This window comes from Poecilia latipinna, unplaced genomic scaffold, assembly GCF_001443285.1.
Source record: "Poecilia latipinna isolate Pla-1442-1.1 unplaced genomic scaffold, P_latipinna-1.0 Scaffold649, whole genome shotgun sequence".
NCBI lineage: Eukaryota > Metazoa > Chordata > Actinopteri > Cyprinodontiformes > Poeciliidae > Poecilia > Poecilia latipinna.
This window is the reverse complement of record NW_015113265.1, coordinates 19,283-41,478: the sequence shown is the minus strand read 5'-3', so window position 1 is coordinate 41,478 and position 22,196 is coordinate 19,283. Positions and strand designations below refer to the sequence as shown.

General features: G+C 42.8%; 1 protein-coding gene and 1 long non-coding RNA gene across 2 annotated transcripts; both read left to right on the top strand.

Moving 5' to 3' along the window:
- Positions 1–2,742: 2,742 nt before the first annotated feature.
- enc3 (ectodermal-neural cortex 3) lies at positions 2,743–15,748 on the top strand. The gene is made up of 4 exons (XM_015043786.1): positions 2,743–3,015; positions 4,526–5,560; positions 5,645–6,417; positions 14,534–15,748. Exons 2-3 carry the CDS (start codon positions 4,538–4,540, stop codon positions 6,389–6,391), a joined length of 1,770 nt encoding a protein of 589 aa, XP_014899272.1. The 5' UTR covers positions 2,743–3,015; positions 4,526–4,537; the 3' UTR covers positions 6,392–6,417; positions 14,534–15,748.
- A 3,671-nt stretch (positions 15,749–19,419) lies between these two features.
- On the top strand, positions 19,420–20,855 carry LOC106954369 (uncharacterized). Its single transcript, XR_001426347.1, has 2 exons — positions 19,420–19,585; positions 20,498–20,855. It is a non-coding gene; the product is annotated as an uncharacterized LOC106954369 (long non-coding RNA).
- The last annotated feature ends 1,341 nt before the right edge of the window (positions 20,856–22,196 follow it).

Here is a 22,196-nt window from a genome sequence, read left to right as displayed (position 1 = left end):
ACAGGGTCACCCAAAATGTATGTTCATTAAATTACATATATATATATATATATATATATATATATATATATATATATATATATATATATATATATATATATATATATTGCTTTGAAGTGTATTGTTAACTTTTCAAAATGTGAAAAAAAACAGGTACTGCTAATGACATGAACAATGACTTTGCTTCTTCAGTAAACCATAGCAGCAGGTTGCACAATGGAGGAACTGGCACACCTAAATACAACTTTTCTCTCATGACATTAAATACACTTGTGGACAAGTTCAGGCATATCCCAACAGAGATAACTTTAATTTTTCGAATACCTAAATATATCTGTCACTGAAGAATTCAGGGAAATCAGGCACACCTTTTTATTTTGAAATGCACTTTGAAACATAAACACAAGCTTCTGTTGTTCAGTGTTGATTCTTGATTTCTTTGTATGTGCAGGCTGAATTTGACATATTACAAGCTGGCGTTAGTTTTTCTTCTGGGAGCCTGCCTGAAATGCAGGGACATTCTTTATAAAAAATTATTTTAAAACCTCACAAGCACGCAGATCCTGCAGAAAATGTCGGGAATTTCACTAAAGAAGCAATTTGAGGCGCCTCACAAAATCTTAACCTGCAATCATATGATCATTGAGTCTGTTGGTTAGGCCTGTGTGGAGTTAGTTGAGCCGATGAGTGCAAACAATCCTAGTGTCCGTTTTAGTGCTTAAGTTAAAATGCGAAAAGTAATCTGAGATTCTTTCTTTTGCAAAATCACAAGATGATAGACATCTAGGACGTAGAATCACATGAAACTGTATTTGCCACCCTTACAGAGAATCTCAAAGGGGACAAAGAAACCAACAAAACATTACGTGAACATATAAAATGTGAAATGTTTTGGGAAACATTTCTTGGAATGAACTTTCTGAAAGGCATCCGTCCTCTCACATCTGTCGCGACACTGAAACAGCATTTCAGAAAAAGAACATCATACCCACAATTACCCCTGGTGGAGGTAGAGTGGTGATCTGGGTTGGTCCTCTCTGTCAGGACTTGGATTACTGGAAGTAACTGGTGGAACCATGATTGCTGAAGTACACTAGGGTTATAAAATAAATACCTTGGAATGCCCAAATAAGGAGACATATCTGATTGATAAGCACTATAGTAAAAAAAAACAAAAAACAATGTGTTTGAATTAAAGCATTTCTTCAAAGAATAGTGGGTCAACATTCCTCCACATCAATGGATAAGACTCATGGACATCACCAACACTTGCAGATGTTGCGAGCAAAGGTAACACACCAAGTTACTAGATTCAGAGGTGCAATAAATTTTTCATGTAGGGCCAGGGTGGTTGTTTGCTCAGCATTCGGTGATTTGAAACCTGCAAGTGTAAAAAAAAAAGAAGAAAAATTAAGAAATCTATAAGGGGGAAAGTTCAACTTTTACAACAATATTTTGCATCTTTCACGCTGGGACCACAATAGCTTTTGTATTCAAAACCATTTTTAAGCAATCACTAAGAGTTTTTTTTTCTTGGGAGTGTGCAGCTTTGATGTATCATTCAGTTGTTGAAACTCGGTTTAGCAATGTAAATAAAGAACAATCTAGCTTCTAACTGGAAAAACCTGAATAATTTAGTCAGTGTTTCTGTGCGTTAGATGTCTTTGAAGTGTCATATGTATGATCAAGAGACTCAGTACTTTGCAATGCAAGCCATAATTTCAGTGCATTTCAAAGACAGTATTGTGCTTGGTTTCTTTCTGAGCACTTTGTGTTTTATTTGTTTTAGAGCCTTATTACTGGTAAAGGAATCCTGAAGGAATTTACAAAAAGGAAATAATGACAATAAAAAGTATTGGTGAACACCATAAACTTGTGACACATTTCACTATTTACATAATGCCAAAATGTCCGAAAAGAAGACTTTTAGAGTTGTTGTTTTTTCCCAAAGCAATTTACTTATTTTCTGTGATATTTTGAAAGAGGTGTTAACTTGTGTTTCTGTCACCAAGTATGGCTGTCAACCTTTTCTCTTTCTAACTGTGACGCTGACATGTCTGTTTTTATGTGTAGGGGAAATATAAAGTATAAATATAGGCAGTATGTATTTGAAGAGTGGCCCTAATAAGAAATATATGTCAGGAATCAGGATGCAAGGATACCTAAACGCCTTTGAATTTAGAGTAATAGGATTCACAAACTTGAACTCTGAGACCATTCAGTCATAGCATACATATAAAAATACACATAACCTATTACAATGACAAACATAATCTGATTAAACCAAAATGGGTTGGGAGCAGCATGCGTGTATGTTTTGATGCATGGCATTTGTGAAATGTTGCAGAAATGTAAAAAAAAAAAAAAAAAAAAAAAAAAAAAAAAAAAAAAAAAAAAAAAAAAAAAAAAAAAAAAGAAGAAGAAGAAGAAGAAGAAGAAGAAGAAGAAGAAAATCTTAAAACTTCATGCAGAATGTTAAATGTTGAACACAAATGAGTGTAACAAAGTCAGCGCTTCGGAAGGAATGGCCATCACATTTTCAATTCCGCTCCAAGTTCAATAAAGTTACTGTTAAAGTCAGCTTAAGCACCCAATGACAGGTGTTTTTGGCTGATTTATTGCAGCGCTTTTGTGACAATGAGGAATGAATACAAAGGAAGGCTTTTCAGCGGAGGCGGCAGCTGATTGGTCAGCTGCAGCGAGATGGGCGGAGTCAGAGGAGTTCCACTGCTGCCTCTGCTCTTTCTCTCGATTCAGACTCGCTGCCTGTCGGGCTTCAACCGTCGTCCTCGGAGCTATTAACTTTTCACGTTGTTCCTACGCGGACACACTCCAAGTTTTAGAACAAACAAATGGCCCGTCCGTCTTTATCATCTTCTAGCCATTTAGTGTGGGATTTAGTTGTGGATTTAAAAAGCAGATTTGTCTAAATTGCGGCGCAACTTCAGAGAGATCGAAGACGAAGTTGTAGCCGAGATAAAGGAATCTGGATCGGCCCTTCTGCTCGTGTCAAAGGTAAGCTTCAAGACGCTTAATATTTACCTTAAATACGGATTTTTGCTCATTTGGCGTTTCTATGTCCCCATAAAAGTGTGTGTTTGGAAGGGGACTGGCTTTAGGCTGTAATTCGGGACGCTTTGATCTCGGCTGTAAAGCTGCAGGATGTTTTTTAGACTGCTGCTAACTTAGGAGGAAAGTTGAGCGCATGGTGATCTGCTGACCAGAGTTTCCCCATTTACTGCACAAAACCCAGTTAGGTTTCACTCAGAGTCCCTCCACGGAAGTCCGGCCTTTTCAGCCGGAGTGAATAGTCGACTTAAATTTATCTACTTTGAAACAAAAGGAGCTTTTAAGCGGAAGATATTTATTTGGTCGCTTTCAAGCAGAGTGCAGCCTTTATGAAGCCTGGACTTTTTTTTTTTCCTCTCTAGGAGGTAATTACCATAATAAAGGTGCGTCGATTCAGCTGTAGCGTATTATTCAACATATTTCTGTGCGGGAGCTGTAATTCTGGCTCCTCAAATGATCTGGAAGAGGTTTCTGTTTTATTGTGTGTCAGTCTGGTTATATAATTTGGTCCCGAAGGAGCTGGTTTGAGGTGTCACTTCAAATGTGGGCTTTAAAGCTTCGCCTTTGGCACCATCTTGCATGTGATCCAGCTGAGGAACAGAACAAGCATGCAGGAATTCATCTGGTGACTCAGTCCTCAATTGTTTATAGGGGCAGTGAGATGTGAATCAGGATAGCACGCCCAGGTGTTTCTTCTTTAGCTTACTGTAATTACACTGAACGACAAGTCAATGTAGGTCATTTTATAGTTTTTTTTCCCCCCGTTTATTTTGTCTTTGAGGCCTGACTGCGATGTGTGTTTTATTGATTTTACAGTGTACATCTCTGTGGCATGCAGTGTACACACTGGTTTTGCAGTGGGAGTGCTTCTTATCTCGTCTCCTTTCATCTCTCTCTACAGTCTGAAGTTCATTTCCGTTCAGCTGATGCAAGGGTTTTATTTTTGAACAATCATTCATCATCTACTGGGGTTATTCATACATATGGCAAGGAAGTAATGGTCACATCAAAAGAAGGTATAAAGGGTTCTGGTGTGGGGAAAGATAAAATTATCTAATTACCTATTTATTATGCATCCGTCCATTTGTTTGTGCAACCCTCTGTTGTCCATTCATTTGTCAACATCTTTTTCCATCCATGTGTTCTTTTCATCTAATTTTGAATTCATAATTGTTTGTTTATATATCAAGTTTTCCTGTCCATCCAGCACTATCCACTTATTATCCAAATATTAATATTTATTTGTCAAATTATCTTTTTTTTTTCCATTTGTCATTCCATCCATTATTACATTTTTTGTTTATCAACCAATTGGGCAATTTTTCTGTATTTTCTTCCTTTAGATTTTACGTCTTCCTCAGTACAAGCCAAACAAAAAAATGCTATAAAAATCCAATTAAGTTGGCCACTTTGATGCAGTTTATTGACATTTTTTTCTGCTGTCTTTTGTTGCCAGGTCAAAGTCAAGATGTCAGTAAGCAACCACGAAAACCGGAAGTCACGCTCCAGCTCCGGCTCCATGAACATCCAGCTGTTTCACAAGACATCGCACGCCGACAGCCTGTTGACTCAGCTCAACCTGCTGCGCAAGCGAAGAGTCTTCACCGACGTCGTGCTGAAAGCCGGCAACCGCTCCTTCCCATGCCACCGGGCGGTCCTGGCCTCCTGTAGCCGCTACTTTGAGGCCATGTTCAGCGGCGGGCTCAGGGAGAGTCGGGATGCTGACGTCAACTTTCACGACTCCCTCCACCCGGAAGTACTGGAGCTGTTGCTTGACTACGCCTACTCGGCCCGGGTCATCATCAATGAGGAGAACGCGGAGTCGCTGCTGGAAGCCGGGGACATGCTTCAGTTCCATGACATCCGGGACGCAGCGGCAGAGTTCCTAGAGAAGAACCTCCATCCGTCTAATTGTCTCGGGATGATGCTTCTGTCAGACGCCCACCAGTGTCAGAGGCTGTATGAGCTGTCGTGGAGAATGTGCCTGGCGAACTTCGCAACTCTCTTCAGAACGGAGGACTTCCTCAGCCTACCCAAAGATAAAGTCCAGGAGCTGATCCTCAGTGAGGAGCTGGAGGTGGAGGACGAGAGCCTGGTGTACGAGGCTGTCATCGACTGGGTGAAGGCGGACATGGAGCGGCGGCACAGTGAGTTGCCTGATCTGCTGCGTTGCGTGCGCCTGGCCCTGTTGCCAGAGGCCTATCTGCTGAAGAACGTCGCTTCGGAGGAGTTGGTGATGTGCCACAAGGTGGGCCGGGAGATCGTAGAAGACGCAGTGCGGTGCAAGATGAGGATCCTCCAGAACGACGGCATTGTGACGGGGTTCTGTGCGCGGCCCAGAAAAGTGAGCCAGGCCTTGCTGCTTCTGGGGGGACAGACATTCATGTGTGACAAAGTCTACATGATTGACAACAAGACCAAGGAGATCACACCCAAAACAGACATCCCAAGCCCCAGGAAGGAGTGCAGTGCTTGTGCCATTGGTTGTAAGGTATGTGTGTAATCTAAACTGCAGGAAATCTATTTTGTAGCATGTCTTCGACTCGAATTTATGTTGTATCTCTTTGTTCTCCAGGTTTATGTTACTGGAGGCCGCGGCTCTGAAAACGGAGCCTCCAAGGATGTCTGGGTCTACGACACGTTGCACGACGAGTGGTCAAAAGCAGCGCCAATGCTGGTGGCCAGATTCGGACACGGCTCCGCAGAGCTTGACCACGTGCTGTACGTAGTGGGAGGACACACGTCGCTGGCGGGATCCTTCCCTGCGTCTCCGTCCGTGTCTCTAAAACAAGTCGAACAGTACGACCCGCAGAGCAACAAGTGGACCCTGGTCGCCCCGCTGAGGGAAGGCGTGAGCAATGCCGCGGTTGTCGGTGCCAAAAACAAACTCTTTGCTTTCGGAGGCACCAGTGTGAACAGAGACAAATACCCCAAGGTGCAGTGCTTCGACCCCTGCCAGAACCGGTGGTCCGTACCCGCCGCCTGCCCTCAGCTGTGGCGGTACACGGCAGCGGCGGTCGTCGGCAACCACGTCGTCGTAATCGGAGGCGACACGGAGTTCTCGGCCAGCTCTGCGTACCGCTTCAACAGCGAGACGTATCAGTGGTCGAAGTTCGGTGATGTCACGGCCAAACGGATCAGCTGTCACGCGGTGGCATCAGGGAACAGGCTGTACGTGGTTGGAGGGTACTTTGGGGCTCAGAGGTGTAAGACGCTAGACTGTTACGATCCATCATCAGACTCCTGGGACAGCGTGACCAGTGTGCCATACTCACTCATTCCTACTGCCTTCGTCAGCACATGGAAGTACCTGCCGTCTTAGACACACGGGCTCTGCAACTTTTCTAGGTGAGTAGCTTCCATTAACGTCTAAAAGTATTTAGTCATACTGAATTTCTTTATACCTAACTTCTAAGGAGTCATATTATCTTGCAGTCTTCTACAGAAGGTTTGGCTCCTTGGAAGCAAACTAAACATTGGTGTTGGTTTCAAACTTCAGCTGCAGTGTAAACCAGCTTCTGCCACCTTGTTACATTCTGTGCCTGGGCGAGTGCCACTTTGAACCTGAGGCGGTCACTTTAAAGCCGCAAACTGTTTTGCAAGTTGCCAGGGGTTACGGCTGTTAAAGATTATCTAAGTGCCGGGTGTTGGACAAACATGTTGGAGTTTATGGGGCAGAAAGAATGTCAGCGGCGCTGCTAATTACAAAGCCGGGACTGTGAGCTGAGGCCTCCGTCACAGAGCGGAGTGAGGTGTAGAGTCGGCTGATCAGGTCTGTGCTCGTGTGGATGGGAGAGTTGAGTGAGGCAGCTTGATCCGCAGGGGTCAGGGTTGCCTGATGGACAAGCTGTTGTTAGACAGTAACTGGCAGCAGGTGGAAGAGGCGACGTATCATTTGAAGTGCCCTCTGGATGCGTTCAGAAACAACTTTTTTTTTTTTTCGTAAGATCATATGTCGCTGTCACTTCGTCCACATAAAAATATTGCAGATGTCTGCTTATTTATACATTGAATTATAGGATTAGAATGTGTTGACAGGGCAATCTGTTCTCTTCGAAGGATAAACAGCAGTTCAGGGGTCTTTTTATAGCTTCAGGGACACGGCGAGGGAGGAGGCAGTGCCCCGTCTCCAGGATATGGAAATATAATTTACTCACATCATACCAGACTGCTTTAGGAGTTGAGCAGCTCAGTCTGCCTCATGAAAGGACAGGTGGCAAATTTCACACTTTTGTGCTGGATAAAAGGTTTTCCCCTGACGTATCTTTCAGTATTTGCAGAGAGAGCTTAAGGAGGGGCCTGGCTGAAGAATGAGAAGAGGAAAGGCTGAATGATGTGCGAGTTTAGGCCATTTTAATGCGCCCTTAGGTGGTAGAGTAAGTTTTGGGCTCCATGTCATGTGACCTGGTTTGCGAGCTGAATTCAATCAATAATCAAAACAAAAACAGTTCAGCCAGCTAGTTATGCAACAGCAGGGGCTCCTGCACTTCATTTTATTGCTTGGTTGTCCAACTTTTTGAAGTAGCTTTATATAATCCGTTGCCATGGCTGCATACCCAAGCATGGAAGAGTTTTTAGAGAAATCTCACAAAACACAAGGGAGAGAGGACAAATCGAATCACGGCAGTGAACTCGGAAGTGACATTTTCTGAGTTCAATAATCTGTAGTGATTAGTTTCTGTATTAGAAATTAGCTGAAAAAGATGAGCTTTGTTTTAATTGTAAAATCACTAAAACATTAAAGTAATATAAATTGAAAATGAGACTTCCTAAAGAAGTTTAAATATTGTATAAATTCAAAATGCTGTATCAGATGTTTAGAAAACATAACTGAATCTCATCAAAAACACTCTGTCCAATGAAGGTGTATCAAGTTATAAGACATTCCAGCTAAATAAAATTTAATGATGCATCAAAGATTCCTGGTTTGAGAACTGACCGTTTGTTACCAAGTGGGAGAGAGTAAATTGTCCTTCGAAAAGCAAGAATGATTTCAAGACGAGACATTTTCTATAGGAAGTCACGGTACACAAATGCTGAATGTCCTAAATGTTGAATAGTTGAAATGGGACAAAGTTCAAGTGGTGCTGGAGAACAGTGAATTGTGAAAATATCACAAATTTTATCTTTCCGAAACATTAGGAGAAAATTATGTCACAGATTCAAAACAGTTATTTTTAAAAGTCAACAGACTAAATTCAACAGTGAATTCAGTAAAAGTTTACTTGAGATTTATAAGTCCTTTTTTTTTTTCATCTGATAGACTCCAAACAGGCGCCAGTTTTGGAGGCGTTTTAGGAGGAAGCAAGTAATGAGCAAAGGGCTTAGGCGTGGCTGGTGTGTACAGTAAACAGCTGGAGATGGTGGAGCTGGGGGCTTAGCAGTATGCAGCTGCTGTCGCCATGGCAGTGGAGGGATTTTTGTTTTTTTCTTTTTGTGATGGAGACAGACAGCCTGACTGTAAAAGATCAAGGCAGCACATCCCTGTGAATTCTCAGTTACACCGACCAGCCCGCTGCTGCTGACGACATGTATGCCTAATTAACGCGGAGCTGGGAGGAGGGGTGTTTAAAAGAAAAAAAAAAAAAAGAGCTCCAGTTTCTGGCCCATCAAGTCAAACTTCTTTCCTCACGTGTCCTCTCTTTCTCTACCTGAGACCTTGGAGCCTGAAGGAGAAAAGGTGATACGAGTGTTATGGAGGGTTAATGCCTTCTCGGACCTCAGGAGTTTTCAGAGTTGAGTCGTAACTCGTTACTTGTGTTCACTTGCGTTTACTTTAGTAAGTTTTTGGAGAAATGTACTTTCAGGAGTATTTTTTACTATGCTGTACTTTTTACTTTTGCTTGAGTAATTTTATTATGAAGCATCATTACTCTTACTAGAGTAAAATTTCTGGATACTCTACCCACTGTGAGGAACTTCACCAAATGAAGAAGAAACTTGATTTAGCCAAAAACAAATTCTTTAGTTTTTGTTAGTGAAAGAAACTGATTTTGGAAAAAAAGTTTTTCTTTTGCAAGTACTAACTGAATATTCTGATCAGTTAGTACTTGAGCAGCCTTTTTATCAAATACTCAAGTATTTTCTTGGACAGCTATTTCTACTTGATTAGAATATGTTGAAGTAGTGCTACTCTTACTTGAATACAATTTCTGTGTATCCTACCCACCTCAAGTAGTTTCATATGTGACCCGACCTGACCTGTGGTGGAACCTCATTAGAATATAAGGAAAACATAAAATCATCTCAAAGTAGGAGAAAAATTGAAGTGCGAGTAAGACCAGCAGGAGCATAAAGTATATTCTGCAGAGATTGGCAGCTGAGTCTAACGCCTGCCTAAAAATACGTTTCTCCGGAGGCTGTCAACATTCAGCTGGGGTTAGAGAGAAAACAAAGTGTGTGTGTGTGTGTGTGTGTGTGTGTGTGTGTGTGTGTGTGTGTATTCGTTCCCTTCCCTTTTGAAAACCACCAGTCAGCTGTTCAAGTATTCACTGGTAGTATTGTTGGTTTTTACGCAGTAGTAAAAACCACTTGTTTTCCACTCTTACTACCCTCAGACTCGCTCACACGGGCCGGCACATTGCTGACATCGCTGGTCGCTTAAAGAGCCAGCCGACCCAGTTCTAATTCAGCAGGAATGAAGGTGTGGTCTGCGTTCCCGTTAGTCCACGTCTGTTAACGTGGCCGCGTGATGCGTGTCGGATTGTTGTCCCCTGCCCCTTTTGGTCGCCACCTACTGTATTTCTTTGCCTCGTGCTCCTCCATTAGATGTGGCAGACCGCAGACTCGGAGCAGCGAGCCAGAAGCCGCTGCTGATGGAAAAGTATTTGTAACCATTTAAACAGTGAGGTTTGTCTTTATGGTCAAGGCAGGAGTAAACAGCTCCGATCCCCATCAGCAAAAAACTCGACCTCTTTTTCACCCTTAACCCTACTTCATTCTCCATTGGAAGTATTTAATAGTCACAGCGACTATCATGACGTCTAGTTTGATGCATAGAAATTGGTGTAATTTGCAGATTTATTTGCTTGAACGGCAAATAATATACATTTAAAATTAAGCTTAAAAAAAAATAAACACAACAGAGCCTTTTTTCCGTTGACCATAAAATAAATTTGCTTAATGGAAAAACTCACCATTTTTCAGTGGTTTTCCCAGCCGTATCGAGGTATTTGTGTAAGCTTTTTTTTTTTTTTCCTCATCACATGAGCAACGCCAGTTTGTTTACAGCAGCAACAAGTTTATTTGTAGCCACTGGCTTCTTTGGACAATGTGCAACTTGCTCCACGAGGGGTCGCGCAGTTTATCAAAACCCGAGTTTGTCCATTCAAGTGTTGAATCAATAGCGGTTCTGTAAAATCACTGGCCACCTTTTCCCAAAATGGCCGCATACTTGGCTGCTCCCAAGAATAAGGGGCTTGTAACTCCACCCGAATGAGATGCCAACATCTCCTCTGATGGCAGATGGATGATGAGCACCAGAGCCGTGGCTGAATTATAAATATAGCTCATGTAAGTGTTTACATCCATCGGCTCCGTGATTTGTGAAGACTTAAGTGTACAGACTTGCTCATGTGTGGTTGTAATTGCAGTCCTTACTTAATGGAAACACAGCAATCACGAAATTGTGTTTTATCGACATTAGCAGAATATTGAAAAAGGTTTTTTGCACATTTGTAGTGGGAATGCAGCTGGCAGCCATTAGAGAGAGCCCCATGACGCTTTTCCATCGGACCAGCGAAGTATTACATTAACCACAAATACATTCATTAAAATCAATACAAGAATAAGCTTTACAGCGCTCAAATGGCAGCAGCTCAGCTTCAGAATGGACTGCAGAAGCAAGAAACCCTCTCAAAACATCTCAGCTGAAATGAGTCAGGCTTCCTTAGATTGATTTTTCTCAGCTAAAATAAAGGCTTTTGTTTTATTTTTATCCTTCCAGCGAGTAAAGCTGCGTTAGTCTCTAGGGCTTACCTGTAATTAAACCAGCTTCTTCACCAGCGATAATTAAAGTTCGGGTAGCAATAGTATTCTCTCTTAGTGTGATCTCAGGGTTATTAGTTAGCTGTTGGTCACAGACGGGGTGTAACTGGAGATCTACACATACAGTCGTACTTCCAGATCTCCTCCTTTTCCCACTAAACCAAAACATCCACAAAATGCCTGTTATCTATTTTAAAGGTTTCTTTCCCAGCCCTATCACTCCCTTCTACCAGACCCCAAAGATGCACACACATAAACACCCGCCTCTTATAGCCGGATCTCTCCTGAAGTTGGCAGCTCTCTGTGGCAGGGTACACCTGCAGAGGTCGGGGGGGCGGTGCGACTCGTTGGCGGGCTCGGACAGCTGCTGTAAAATGGAAAGGTCGCATCAGGATCGGGGAGGAGGAGCGCAGGGGCCCCCCAGTCACTCAATACTAATGTTTTATTAATGCCTCGCTGTGAGGGCCACCAGGAACACGAGCTGAAAGGAGCTTTTATTGCGGCATCTGCGTACGACAACGACTCCCTCCACCACCTCGGCGCAGATGCACACTTCTCCTGCGGTCCCTCGAGTAATCAGTTCACCACATTGCAGCCCCTCGGCACGGCCGGCCGCATTAGCATAAACCTAATGGAGGTTTTATTGGCCTTTTCTCCATGCCGAGGGTAACAAAAAGGTAAAGGAAAGGCGACGTTTGAAATGGCTGAATAATCACCCAGACTAATTAGATTACAGCCTTAAAAAGAGACGAGCTGTCATACAGTTCCAGTGGCCTCTTCAGACAACCAGCTGAGGCAGGATGGAACGGCTGGCCGTCTGGTAATTAATCAGAGGAGCACGTTCAGTCCCACTGATCATCTTTGTCCCGGCTTTAACATTCCTGTTTGCTGCAGAATCCTCCATCAGACTCATGGAGATGAAGCAAGGTCTAGTCATGTGTGGGTCATTGCAGGACGGACGTCTTGGTGGTCGTTATTAAACCCAGAACAGGCCACTAACGAAGGGCTTCGCTTTGGGACGTAACGGCTAAAATCAGTGTTTCTTTAAAACGTGTTTTAGCTGCAGACACAAGGCTCTAAAGAATATCAGGCAGCTGGTGATCGTTTTAATATTAATAATAGCTTGAGATGTGGGTGAAAGGGGATGTGTGTAAATGATCCAGCTCAGGGCTGCATGCTATCGACCTTGACATGTAACATTAGAGGAAGTGTGTGTGAGACGGAGTGGAGCTTGTTGCTGGTTGGGGGCAGGATCTGCTGTTGTGGCTCAGGGAGCTGAGGCTTGACGTGGGAACCGTGAGGTTAGTGTGAAGCGTTTGGTGAGTGTCGATACAGCTTCCATCTAAAAGTAGAACAACACACAAAAAGGTCTTTTGCCCAAGATATTGACTCTTCAGAATGCTAGATATATTTCTGAAAAATTGAGTGGAAGGAAAAAGTGTGGTTGAAAAATAATAGCTTTAAAATGTATTGCTTTGTTTTTTTTTTTTTTTTTTTAGAAATTGCTCAAATAAAATTTTTAGATGGACATGAAGTTTTACTCTTTGAACTGAAATGCATAAATGATTTCAATTTGTTTGTGAAGAGCTCAATATGGACCAAAGTTCATTTGTGTCCAGTGGCTGATAACTCCACTCCTCATTTAGCTGCATCAGCAGCAGCTTTTAAAGTGTGCAACAAAGCTCAGGTTGGAGTAGGAGTAGCTTTTTGTTTGTGTGTGTGTGTTTTTTTATACCAACATCTGTTGTTCCTTTACTTTTGCTCAGCTCTGTGGAAGTGGCAGTACCTCCTCGTTTGCGTCGTGGCGAGTTTTGCTTCATCACCACCTCCAGTTAAATCTCAGGAAGGCAGGTTGATGGATGGATACCATCCAGGAACGGGAGATGCATAAATTAGAATTTTGTGAAAGATTTCAGATGTGGGTTTTTACAAAGTTTTGTTCTGCTGACGATAACCTTGGCTGACTTTAGATTTTTCCTAGTGAGCTGTTATGCAAGAACAGTTTTCAGAGTGTTGGTTTGTAGCCTTCCTCCTGTGGGTGGTCCGCACTTTTTTACGCTCTGAACAGAGGTATCGTCTGTCAGAAGGGAATTTAAAATTGGAAACATGGAGTTGCAGCCTAGTGAACAACTCTTTGCTTAAATTTATGCTTGCACACAGATTAAGGGGAAAATGCACATCCATCTCCACAAACGTGACATCTGCGACGTTTTGCCGTCGTTTTGATTTTAATCCATAAAATTAGCACCCTTTTTTACTCCGTGTTTTGGGCTTAGGGTAAAACCCAAAGCAGCAAACGGAGATTGCATGTTTAGCCTGGAGTGGTACAGGAGTACAGGCTGAGTAGGAGCTGTGTCATGGTGAGTCAGACCCTGTATTGCACCACCTACGCTCCCTGTCCAATATCAGCTCTGATGCAGGGCTGATAGCACTCGCCTGTTTTTGTGTTTGCTGCCTTAAAATATCCCAGTGGATTAGTTTCCTCCAAGCAAATCTTTCAAGATTCTTGCTCCGTCTTCTGCATAATAGCACACTTTATTTTGTAAAAACAAAAATATTGCAACGTCTGTTTGTGCTGAATGTTCACATCCTTTGTGAAGAATCAAACAAGTTTCTGCTTTGAGGCATTTTAATGTTCGGATTGTTTTACTTCGATTTCTGAAAGTATATGCCTCAGACTTGTTTGCACCCTGTTGCTGTTCCAGCAGCTTTTACCTGGATCCAACTGTTGTGCCTCAGGCTGATTGTTCATAACTCCAACAGTCCTGCGTAGCACATGGATGCCTCCTGTAATGCCAGCTGCGACAATGAGAGCTTACCAAAATAACCCTCCGCCTGCTGCGGAGCGCTGATGTTTAAGGCTGTAACTTGCAGTGCAGAGAGCAAGAGCAGAGCTATCATCAGAAACACGCAAATCAGAAGCAAACACCATGATGAAGTTTCTCTGCAACCCCTCCCATCCCTCCAGATATCCAGGGAAACATTCCTTCATGTTAGCAGGCGTGGTAAATTAGACGCAGAGTTATCTGGGGTTGCACAGAAAGCCTGCGATGAGGGTTTCAAAAGAACTCATTATGGCGTTTGTCGTGAAAAATGCTACTTCCATGTGCAGGAATTTGGAGAATGCGACTTTAAGAAGGCGATTTGCCATTTGAACTTTTATCTGAAGAAAGCAGATGTTTTTTTGTTGTTAGTTTCTTATTTGAATGCAGAGAAGCTTATTTTCAAAGTCGGGTTCTCTTTGTTCAAACCCTGACGTATTTATGCCTTGAGAACATTACCGGGCCGAGCGGCGTAATCCCACATAACAGGACGACTCTGGTTAAATGTGAGGAATTAATAACACTTTATGGATAAGCCCGATAAAATGGCATGATGGTGATAAGCTGACGAAGACTTGGCCTTGCCCAGTGTTCAACCACAGCAGAGTTTACAGGAACTAAACATTAATCTCCCTCTTTTCTGTTTCCCCCCCCAGATGAGCTGCGGTGTCTGGTATGCAGGCATATATATGTCTCTCTGCTGGCTCCAAGGAGGAGGAAGATGAAGAAGAAGGGGTTTGTGTCTTCTCGTTGGGGCTTCTGATGAGTCTGCAGAGGACCAGAGGCCTGGAAACAGCCCAGAGACTGAGAGTCTGCGGCCTCTCTTCCCGCCCCCCCCCACCCACCTGATCTGTTTACTCTGACTTTCTTGTGTAACTTTCTCATGGAAGCAGTCTGAGCGGGAGCGGTTGCCATGATTACTCCAGCGGACCTCGCAGTCATCTCTGCTCCTTCTCTTTCCTCCTCCTGGGACAAATAAGCTACTGTGACCGGACCGGACCCGCTCTGGTCCTTTTCCAGTTTTATGGACAGGATGTTTTACAGTGAAGCTCTCTCTCCCTTTCGCCTGACACGTTTACTCAGGTGTGTGTTGTTTGAATTGGACCTCCCCTCCGCCGGCCGTGCGGTGAAGGAAGCAAGTCGTTTGTGAAAGTGTATTATTTTGTGCACAGAAATATTCTTCCTCTCTGTATTTTTAGCCTTTGGACTCGGGCTTCCCTCAATTTTGGTGAGCTAAATTTGTACTCTGCTCTGCAACTGAAAAAAGTAACAAGCTCGCAGGAGAGAACGTTGAAGGAGATGCTTATCTGTTTCAGTTCTGTTTTTGTTTTTGTCTCAGGGTTTTTTTTTTTTTTTTTACTTGTTCAAAGAAGGGTTACGTCTTCCTCTATTGTCATTTTCTTTAGTTTTTGTGAATGTAATATTTACATGAGTTGCATTGTTTTTGGCTCTTACAGAGATCAAAAATGGAAAATAAATATAGCGAAATCTTTAACTGTAGTGGTATTTTGCATTTGATTAAAAGCTAAGTGTCTCCTTTGTAGTTAGCTCTGTAGTTCTTTTTTATATATTTCTATGTACATTTTTCAGAAGTCTTTTGTGTGTATAGTTTGTACATTAGTTTTGTAATTATTAATATGTAGATATCATTTTGATTTGCACAAAGGAAACCTCCCAGTGGTCTTAATTTTGTATCTTGGTCTTAACCCAGCTTGGGTAGTGTGAGTAATTGAAGCCTTTTTGTAGCACATTTTCACGTCTTCTTCTTCCACATTCGCATACTGTGCAAGTCGCCAATGTATCTATTTGTCTGTTCTACCAATATGTATACTGGTACAACCTGTCAATAAACCTGATTTTGCTGAAAACAACACGCTGTTTTTCCTTTATGTACCTGAAACTCGCATACATTTAAACCAGTTGGTATAAAATCTGTTTTTGAAAAGTACTTTTTACAGCAATTTATATTCACTATAATTATTTATACCTTCAAACAATCTGGGAAGGTCCAGATGAGGATGTCGCATCTGAAAGTTGAAGGCCGCCCAACCTCGAGGCCTGGAATTGAAGACCCCTCTCCTAGTCCATGTTGGTGGTAAAATGAAATGTTCAGTCTGAGAAGTTTTGGTTTTTTCCTCTATGCTTTCAACCCATATAATACATTGCTTAGCAACTTTCCTTAAGCTCCTTTTCTTCATATCTAAGCTGATTTACGATCTTAAGTGAGGAACCGCCAAGCCATCCAATGATCAAAACCGAGCAAACTTCCTTCAAATCGAAGCAACAGGTGATCATCGTGATGTTTTCTCCAGTGGCCAAGGCAAGAGTCAGTAGTGAGTCCCTAAAAGTGGAGAGGTCCAAACAGTTCTAATGTTTAAATCACAGCAAGACCCCCAGTAATCTTTATCGCCTCGCCTGCTGCTGAATACTGCCTGGTTGAAATGCTTCTGAGGCTTTGAATTCATCCTAATCTTTTCTGTCCAATACCAGGAAAAATATAAAGATCAGAATCTCCAGATGGATAAACCTGAGATAAATGTTTAATCACATTAGATCACATTTTCAAACTCAGGACTTGGTTGTAAGACTAATGCTTGTAGCTGCACCATCGTATCTCCCAAATCAAATCTCAAAAACATTAGTGCAAATTACATAAAGTATTTGTCAACATGCAACGAGTGACATAACTCATAAACGGTCAGTTCAAAGGCTGCGGAAAATCTTCAAAGAGGGTTCCTAATTGGATATCAACAAAAGGCGGCTCTGAAAAGTTTCGCTTGGCCGCCATGACATCATGCCAGTAACAGGCTCTGTCCAGTCAAGCATGTGGGTGAATCTGGGCCAGTTCGAGTACAAGGGATTCATCAGAAGGTTAATTTATGCATTTTTCAAACACAATGCAGACAAACATAAAAGATGAAACACCCGTCTCTCTAAAAGGGAGACCTGGCACAGTACAGCCAGACGAGTGGCCTCACTGCGACTCCTATTGTGATGCAAAATGTGCAAACCAGGCAATTTCAAACGTCCCTTGAACACAACACAATTAAAGCTCAGCACATAAATAGACATTACAAAGTCGGACAGAGACAAAAGGACAGACGGCCAAAACAGCAACAAAAAGTGGAGGGACGGGGTGGGGAGGTGACCAAACTGCCATAACAATCTGGACTGTGGATCAGAGGATTTCCAAGGTGTTTGGGTGTGTATGTGTGTGTGTGTGTGTGGATAGAAATCTATGGTCCTTGTGTCTGGGGTTTTGAGGGCATTTGTAGTTTTCCTTTATGTGGTTTTGAGGTAGTCTGTGCGTGAAGTGGATGGTGGCAGGGCATGGGAGGGGGCTGCGTGGCTTCCCGTAAACCTACAAGAAAGGAGGCAGCGAGTTGGAACAGACAAGGACGCCGCTCTGGACCTTTCTAGCCAAACATCGGCGTGTGTCTCCTGGCCTGAGACCCCCAGCTGGGCTCTCTGCCTGCTGCTGACTGGAACAAAGGCGCAGTGATGAGGCGAGAATTGACCTCCTCTCACCTAACCCCCCAGGGGGCCCTGAGGTTTGTTCTGATGGCCAGCTTAAGATTCCCTGCTGCGTACGGATCGATCAATACGAACCGTCTGGCCTCTTCAGATCTGATCTGACTCGCACCATGATCTCTCTCACAGATAGGAACATCTGTCGCTGCATGTATTTACTCAACTGTACCGAGGTAAGGAGGGTTGGATTTAGAGTTGGAACAAGGGTTGAAATTGGGATTGGAAGGAGGGTTGGAGCTCTAACTCTTGTTCTAACCCTAATTCCAACCTAATTCCAGTATTAGTATTTCAGCTAGCTAGTATTTCAAAATGTGATGGACCATTTTGTCAGGTTCCAGATTGTGAGTTCTGATGAAGATGACATTGTTAGCGCCGCTCTCCGGGGCCGGGAAGCTCCTCTCCCGTTTGCCTGTCTGTTTGGCTTTTTGGCTCATTTTAACTGCGGTGAACATACAGTAAACATTGTTCTGCACAAATTTCTAATACTCTTTGGGTGGGATTTTTGCACTGACTGAAAGTTTTCACTTCTCTTCTATAATTTTTCTCTTCAATTTTTTTTATGCACCCGTAAAAACCTCACAGATACTGACTGAAAGACTCTGACATGTCAGCCAGGGTGTCATCATGGACGTTAACTACACTGGACATTTGAAATGGCTGATTTAAGCCCCATTCAGTCTGAAAAATGGTAATCAAATATGCTTTCCTATTTCCTATTATTCATTTTTAATGGTAAGAGCTTTGGAAATCGGGTCACCTTTAACTAATTTATCCCTCACAGTGACAAAATGTTTGTCAAATATTTGATATGTTTACAGTTCAATGCAGAGTTTAAAATCATAACCTAATTTATTTTCAAAGTCGTATGCCCTTTGTTATTATGATTTGACAGAGGGAGACTTGGTAGCTGCATGTAAGTATTTGACTGAAAAGGAGCCTCTTCATAAAACTTGCAGAGGATCTGAGAGAAGCCTTCAATCTGACTCTTACATAAACCTCTCTGGCTGCAAAGCTCAGCAAACATCAAACCTTCTCCCCCCACATGCTGCTTTATTTCTCACGTTCAAACATCTCCTCTCTTTGTTCTGCGTCTCAACCTCCAACAGGAAACACAACAGGTTTGATTAGGCTTTGAAAAACGTCCACATATACCCCAGCAATATCGTCTTTGCGTTCCTTTTCTCTTCCCCAAGCAGTGTCAGATGTGTCTTCACGTCTTTCTTGCCCACTCGCTCACCCCTCGTCTCCCCTCGTCTGTGGGTATCTTGCTTGGCAGCGGCTCTGAGGTTTCAGAGCTGACTGGCGAAGCAGACGAGGAGTAAACACAGCGAGAGACAGACAGACAGTCAGACTGTGTAACCACCGGAGCAAACGAAGAGGCTGGCTCATCGCTACCGTCCGAGGAATAGACGCGTACGTCTGAGGAAGGAGACGGGGGGGGATGGGTGGGCTCACAGGAGCTGACAGGTCCTGGAGGCCTGGATGTTTTTAAATGTGAACGCGATGAAGACTGAGGCACAAGGCGGCGTGTTGTGTCTGAAATCTTTCACACTTGACTGCCACTGGAAGATGCTGCTGTGTGTTATTGGCTGAAATGTGAAGCTTACATCACTCATATATGGTATGTCATATTGATTCAGGACTTTTTAGAAAGAGTTTGTTGGTGGGGGGGGGTTTCTCAGGGTGAAATAATTACACCTCATACCACCTTAGTGATTTGGAAAAACTGGAATTAGGTGTGCAGGCTTGAATTTATCATACATTTTCTCTTTTTAGTACATTTTATTTTAGGTAGAGTTGAAGTTTGCTACATCCATTTCAGCACTGGTTTTTATGTTCCTCCGACTTGAACAATAATTTATTTCTAAAGTTTAACTATCTGATCCTAGTATAATTTACCAGGTTTGTATTTAATAATCTCTGCTTTTGATTAAGATTAAGGAAACTATTTTTGTTGTTGTTGTTTTTCAATGTTGCTGTAGCAACTTCCAGTTTGAACCCTTTAGGCGAACTGGCACAGAAACTGTTTGTTTGCCTGTGAGAAGCTGAGTTCAACTGCAAGGCATCAAAAACAAAGATGAACTCTGAAGCATCAGCTCCCAGATTGTCAAACCCATTGTGCATTTTCCAGAGCCAAAACACTCTTGTCCTCTGCGATCCTCTCTGCAGTTTACAGGGTAATTATCGCATTGTGTAAACAGCTATTTCAGGGTCTGAGTGTTGGCAAGCCTCAAAGCTCCCTCTCTCTCTTATCACAGAGATCCCAGCTCTCCACTTCTCTTTGAGTCAGAGGTTCTCACTGCAGATCTAGTCGGAAACAGAGATTGTGAAAAATAAACGAGCTGCTCTTTACACGGCACCGTGCGTTTGGCTTACCTTTCCGTACTCACTAAATCCAACGTGCTAGACTTTCTTGCCGGTTAGCTTTAATCAGCGAAAGTCTCATTTTATTTTACTGTTTGAAATTTTGAGCATCTTGGACGAGTGAAAGAAGGAGTCTCGTGCCTAAAATGCTATCTTCAGCAAATTCTCGATGTCTGAAGAAACCTGCAAAGACCCGATGAAATTCAAAAGAGAAAGTTTTATAAACCAACAGAAAGCCTGAAGAAGATTCAGGATATGTCCTCTCAAGACACTTTAAAAAAAAAAAAAAAGTATTCAATTCAATTATGATTAGCATAATGTTGGAAATGTACCCTATTCTGTCTGATAATTTCACCAAATGGAATCATACATCATTCAGTAGAGAGAACTGATCCAAGCACTTAGCCCTGCGGCACTCCACAAGTAACACAGGAGGTTTAATGTGTTAAGAAGATCAACCTAGTCAAAGCCCAGTCCTGAATATTGGGAATCAATGATTAAAAATTATCTTTCAAAGAAGATTTTCTTCCAATTTGACTGAGCTTGATTGTTTTTTGTTTTTTCTTTTACATAGAAGAGTTGCTGAAATTGTATGATTCCTTCACAAGGCACTTATAGCCTGTGTTGCTCTTGTTTTTGACCGAAAGAATGATTGTGTGGTTGTGTCTGTCTCTGACTGAAAAACATTTTCTGAAATCCTTCTTCTTTTCCTCCTCAAACAAAAGGGAGAGGAACCATCTGTAATCTGTGCTTTCTTTGGATGAGGAGCCGTGGTGATACTCAGTCACGTCACAAAGTCAACACCAGGATGGTTTCATTCAGGGGAAAAGCACACAAAGGCTTCGGCCGTTGACTGAGTGCGATGAGCAAAGACTGCGGGCTGAGCCGAGCCGAGCCAGCGGACATTCCAGGCGAGCCGGGCATACTTGGAATCCTGTGGCACAAAGGGACACATTTCTCTTCCTCTTTGTCACTAAAAACCCCCATAAACTCCTTTGTTCTTTGGGTGAATGGATATCTTTTTATAGAAGTATAATTGCTGCTTCCTTTGGCACTCATTAATAAAACAGAAATTAAATCCCAGTTGGGTTGAAGAGAGGCTTGAGGAGGGAGTGATGGTGGAGACTGGAATGGTATGGAAGTTGCCTGAGGGCAAAACACAGCAACAGTCTCTCTCTCTCTCTCTCTCTCTCTCTCTCTCTCTCTCTCTGTCTGTCTGTCTGTCTGTCTGTCTGTCTGTCTATCTATCTAGCTATCTTTCTATAATCAAGTATGTCTTTTTATCTTCACAAGGACTTTGCATTGACTTCCATTAATTTTTCATTAATTTTTCTTATGGGGCCGGGCTTAGAGACCAATAAGGAGCACCATAGTTATTTATTGGAAAAATTAGTTTCATAAAGGTGAAAAATCCTAAATCAAACAAACACAAATGTGTTTATATTTCTTCCATTTATTTCAGTAATTGCAATTCTCCCTAACCAAACTGGGATCCGTCACATTAGGACCAGGATTTATTTCGTATGAGCCCCATCAGGCTTCAGCAGGTTAATAATATTGGAGAAAATGTTGCAAATATGCAATAATGACAAGTACATGCACACACACACACACACACACACACACACACACACACACACACAGCGTGAAAAAAACTCTTCACATTCCCAATGAACAGCATTTGGCTTCAAACACACCATCAACAGCCTGGTTTGAAGCTGGAGTGTGACAGATGTAAGCCTGCCCTCTGGCTTATACACACTCTGCAGAAAATCAAACCAAACTGAATTATGAAAATAAGCCAAGAGCAGGAAAGAAAGTGTATGTGCTTTTTTTTTTGGGGGGGGGGGGGACCCCCCTCTTCCCGGCCAGTTTTCGGTTGACCACCACGGATGGGATGTGACACCGAGGATGAATAATACAATAGAGAGATGCAGCTCAGACGTGTCAGCAGCATCTGTCTCTGTCTGGGGCTGACGTGTGTCATCCTCCCTCCTCATTCAGAGCGCGGCGCAGAGGCTTGCACAAAACTAATGAAGCAAGCACATGCTGTATTTACACACACACACACACACACACACACACACACACACACACACACACACCGTCTTTGATCGTACTCTCATACAGACGCGGTCAAACTGTGCAGCGCAGGTCAGACTGAATGAGGAGAGAAGCTGCCATGTGGCCTCTTTGTGAACGCTTCAGGTTCCTATATCCGCCCCCAGTCTCATTTTGTTCTTGATGCACAAAAGATGAGAGACTCAGATCAGCTACTTTAAGATAGAGCAAAAATACTGAATGATTTATGATGAGACTGGAGGGAAAAGCCAGTTGTTGCCGGGTATTTTGTTCACGGCGGTAAGCGACCTGAGGAGGAGTTTGTTAAATGCTCCGTTTGGTCGAGAGCCACAGAAGAACGAT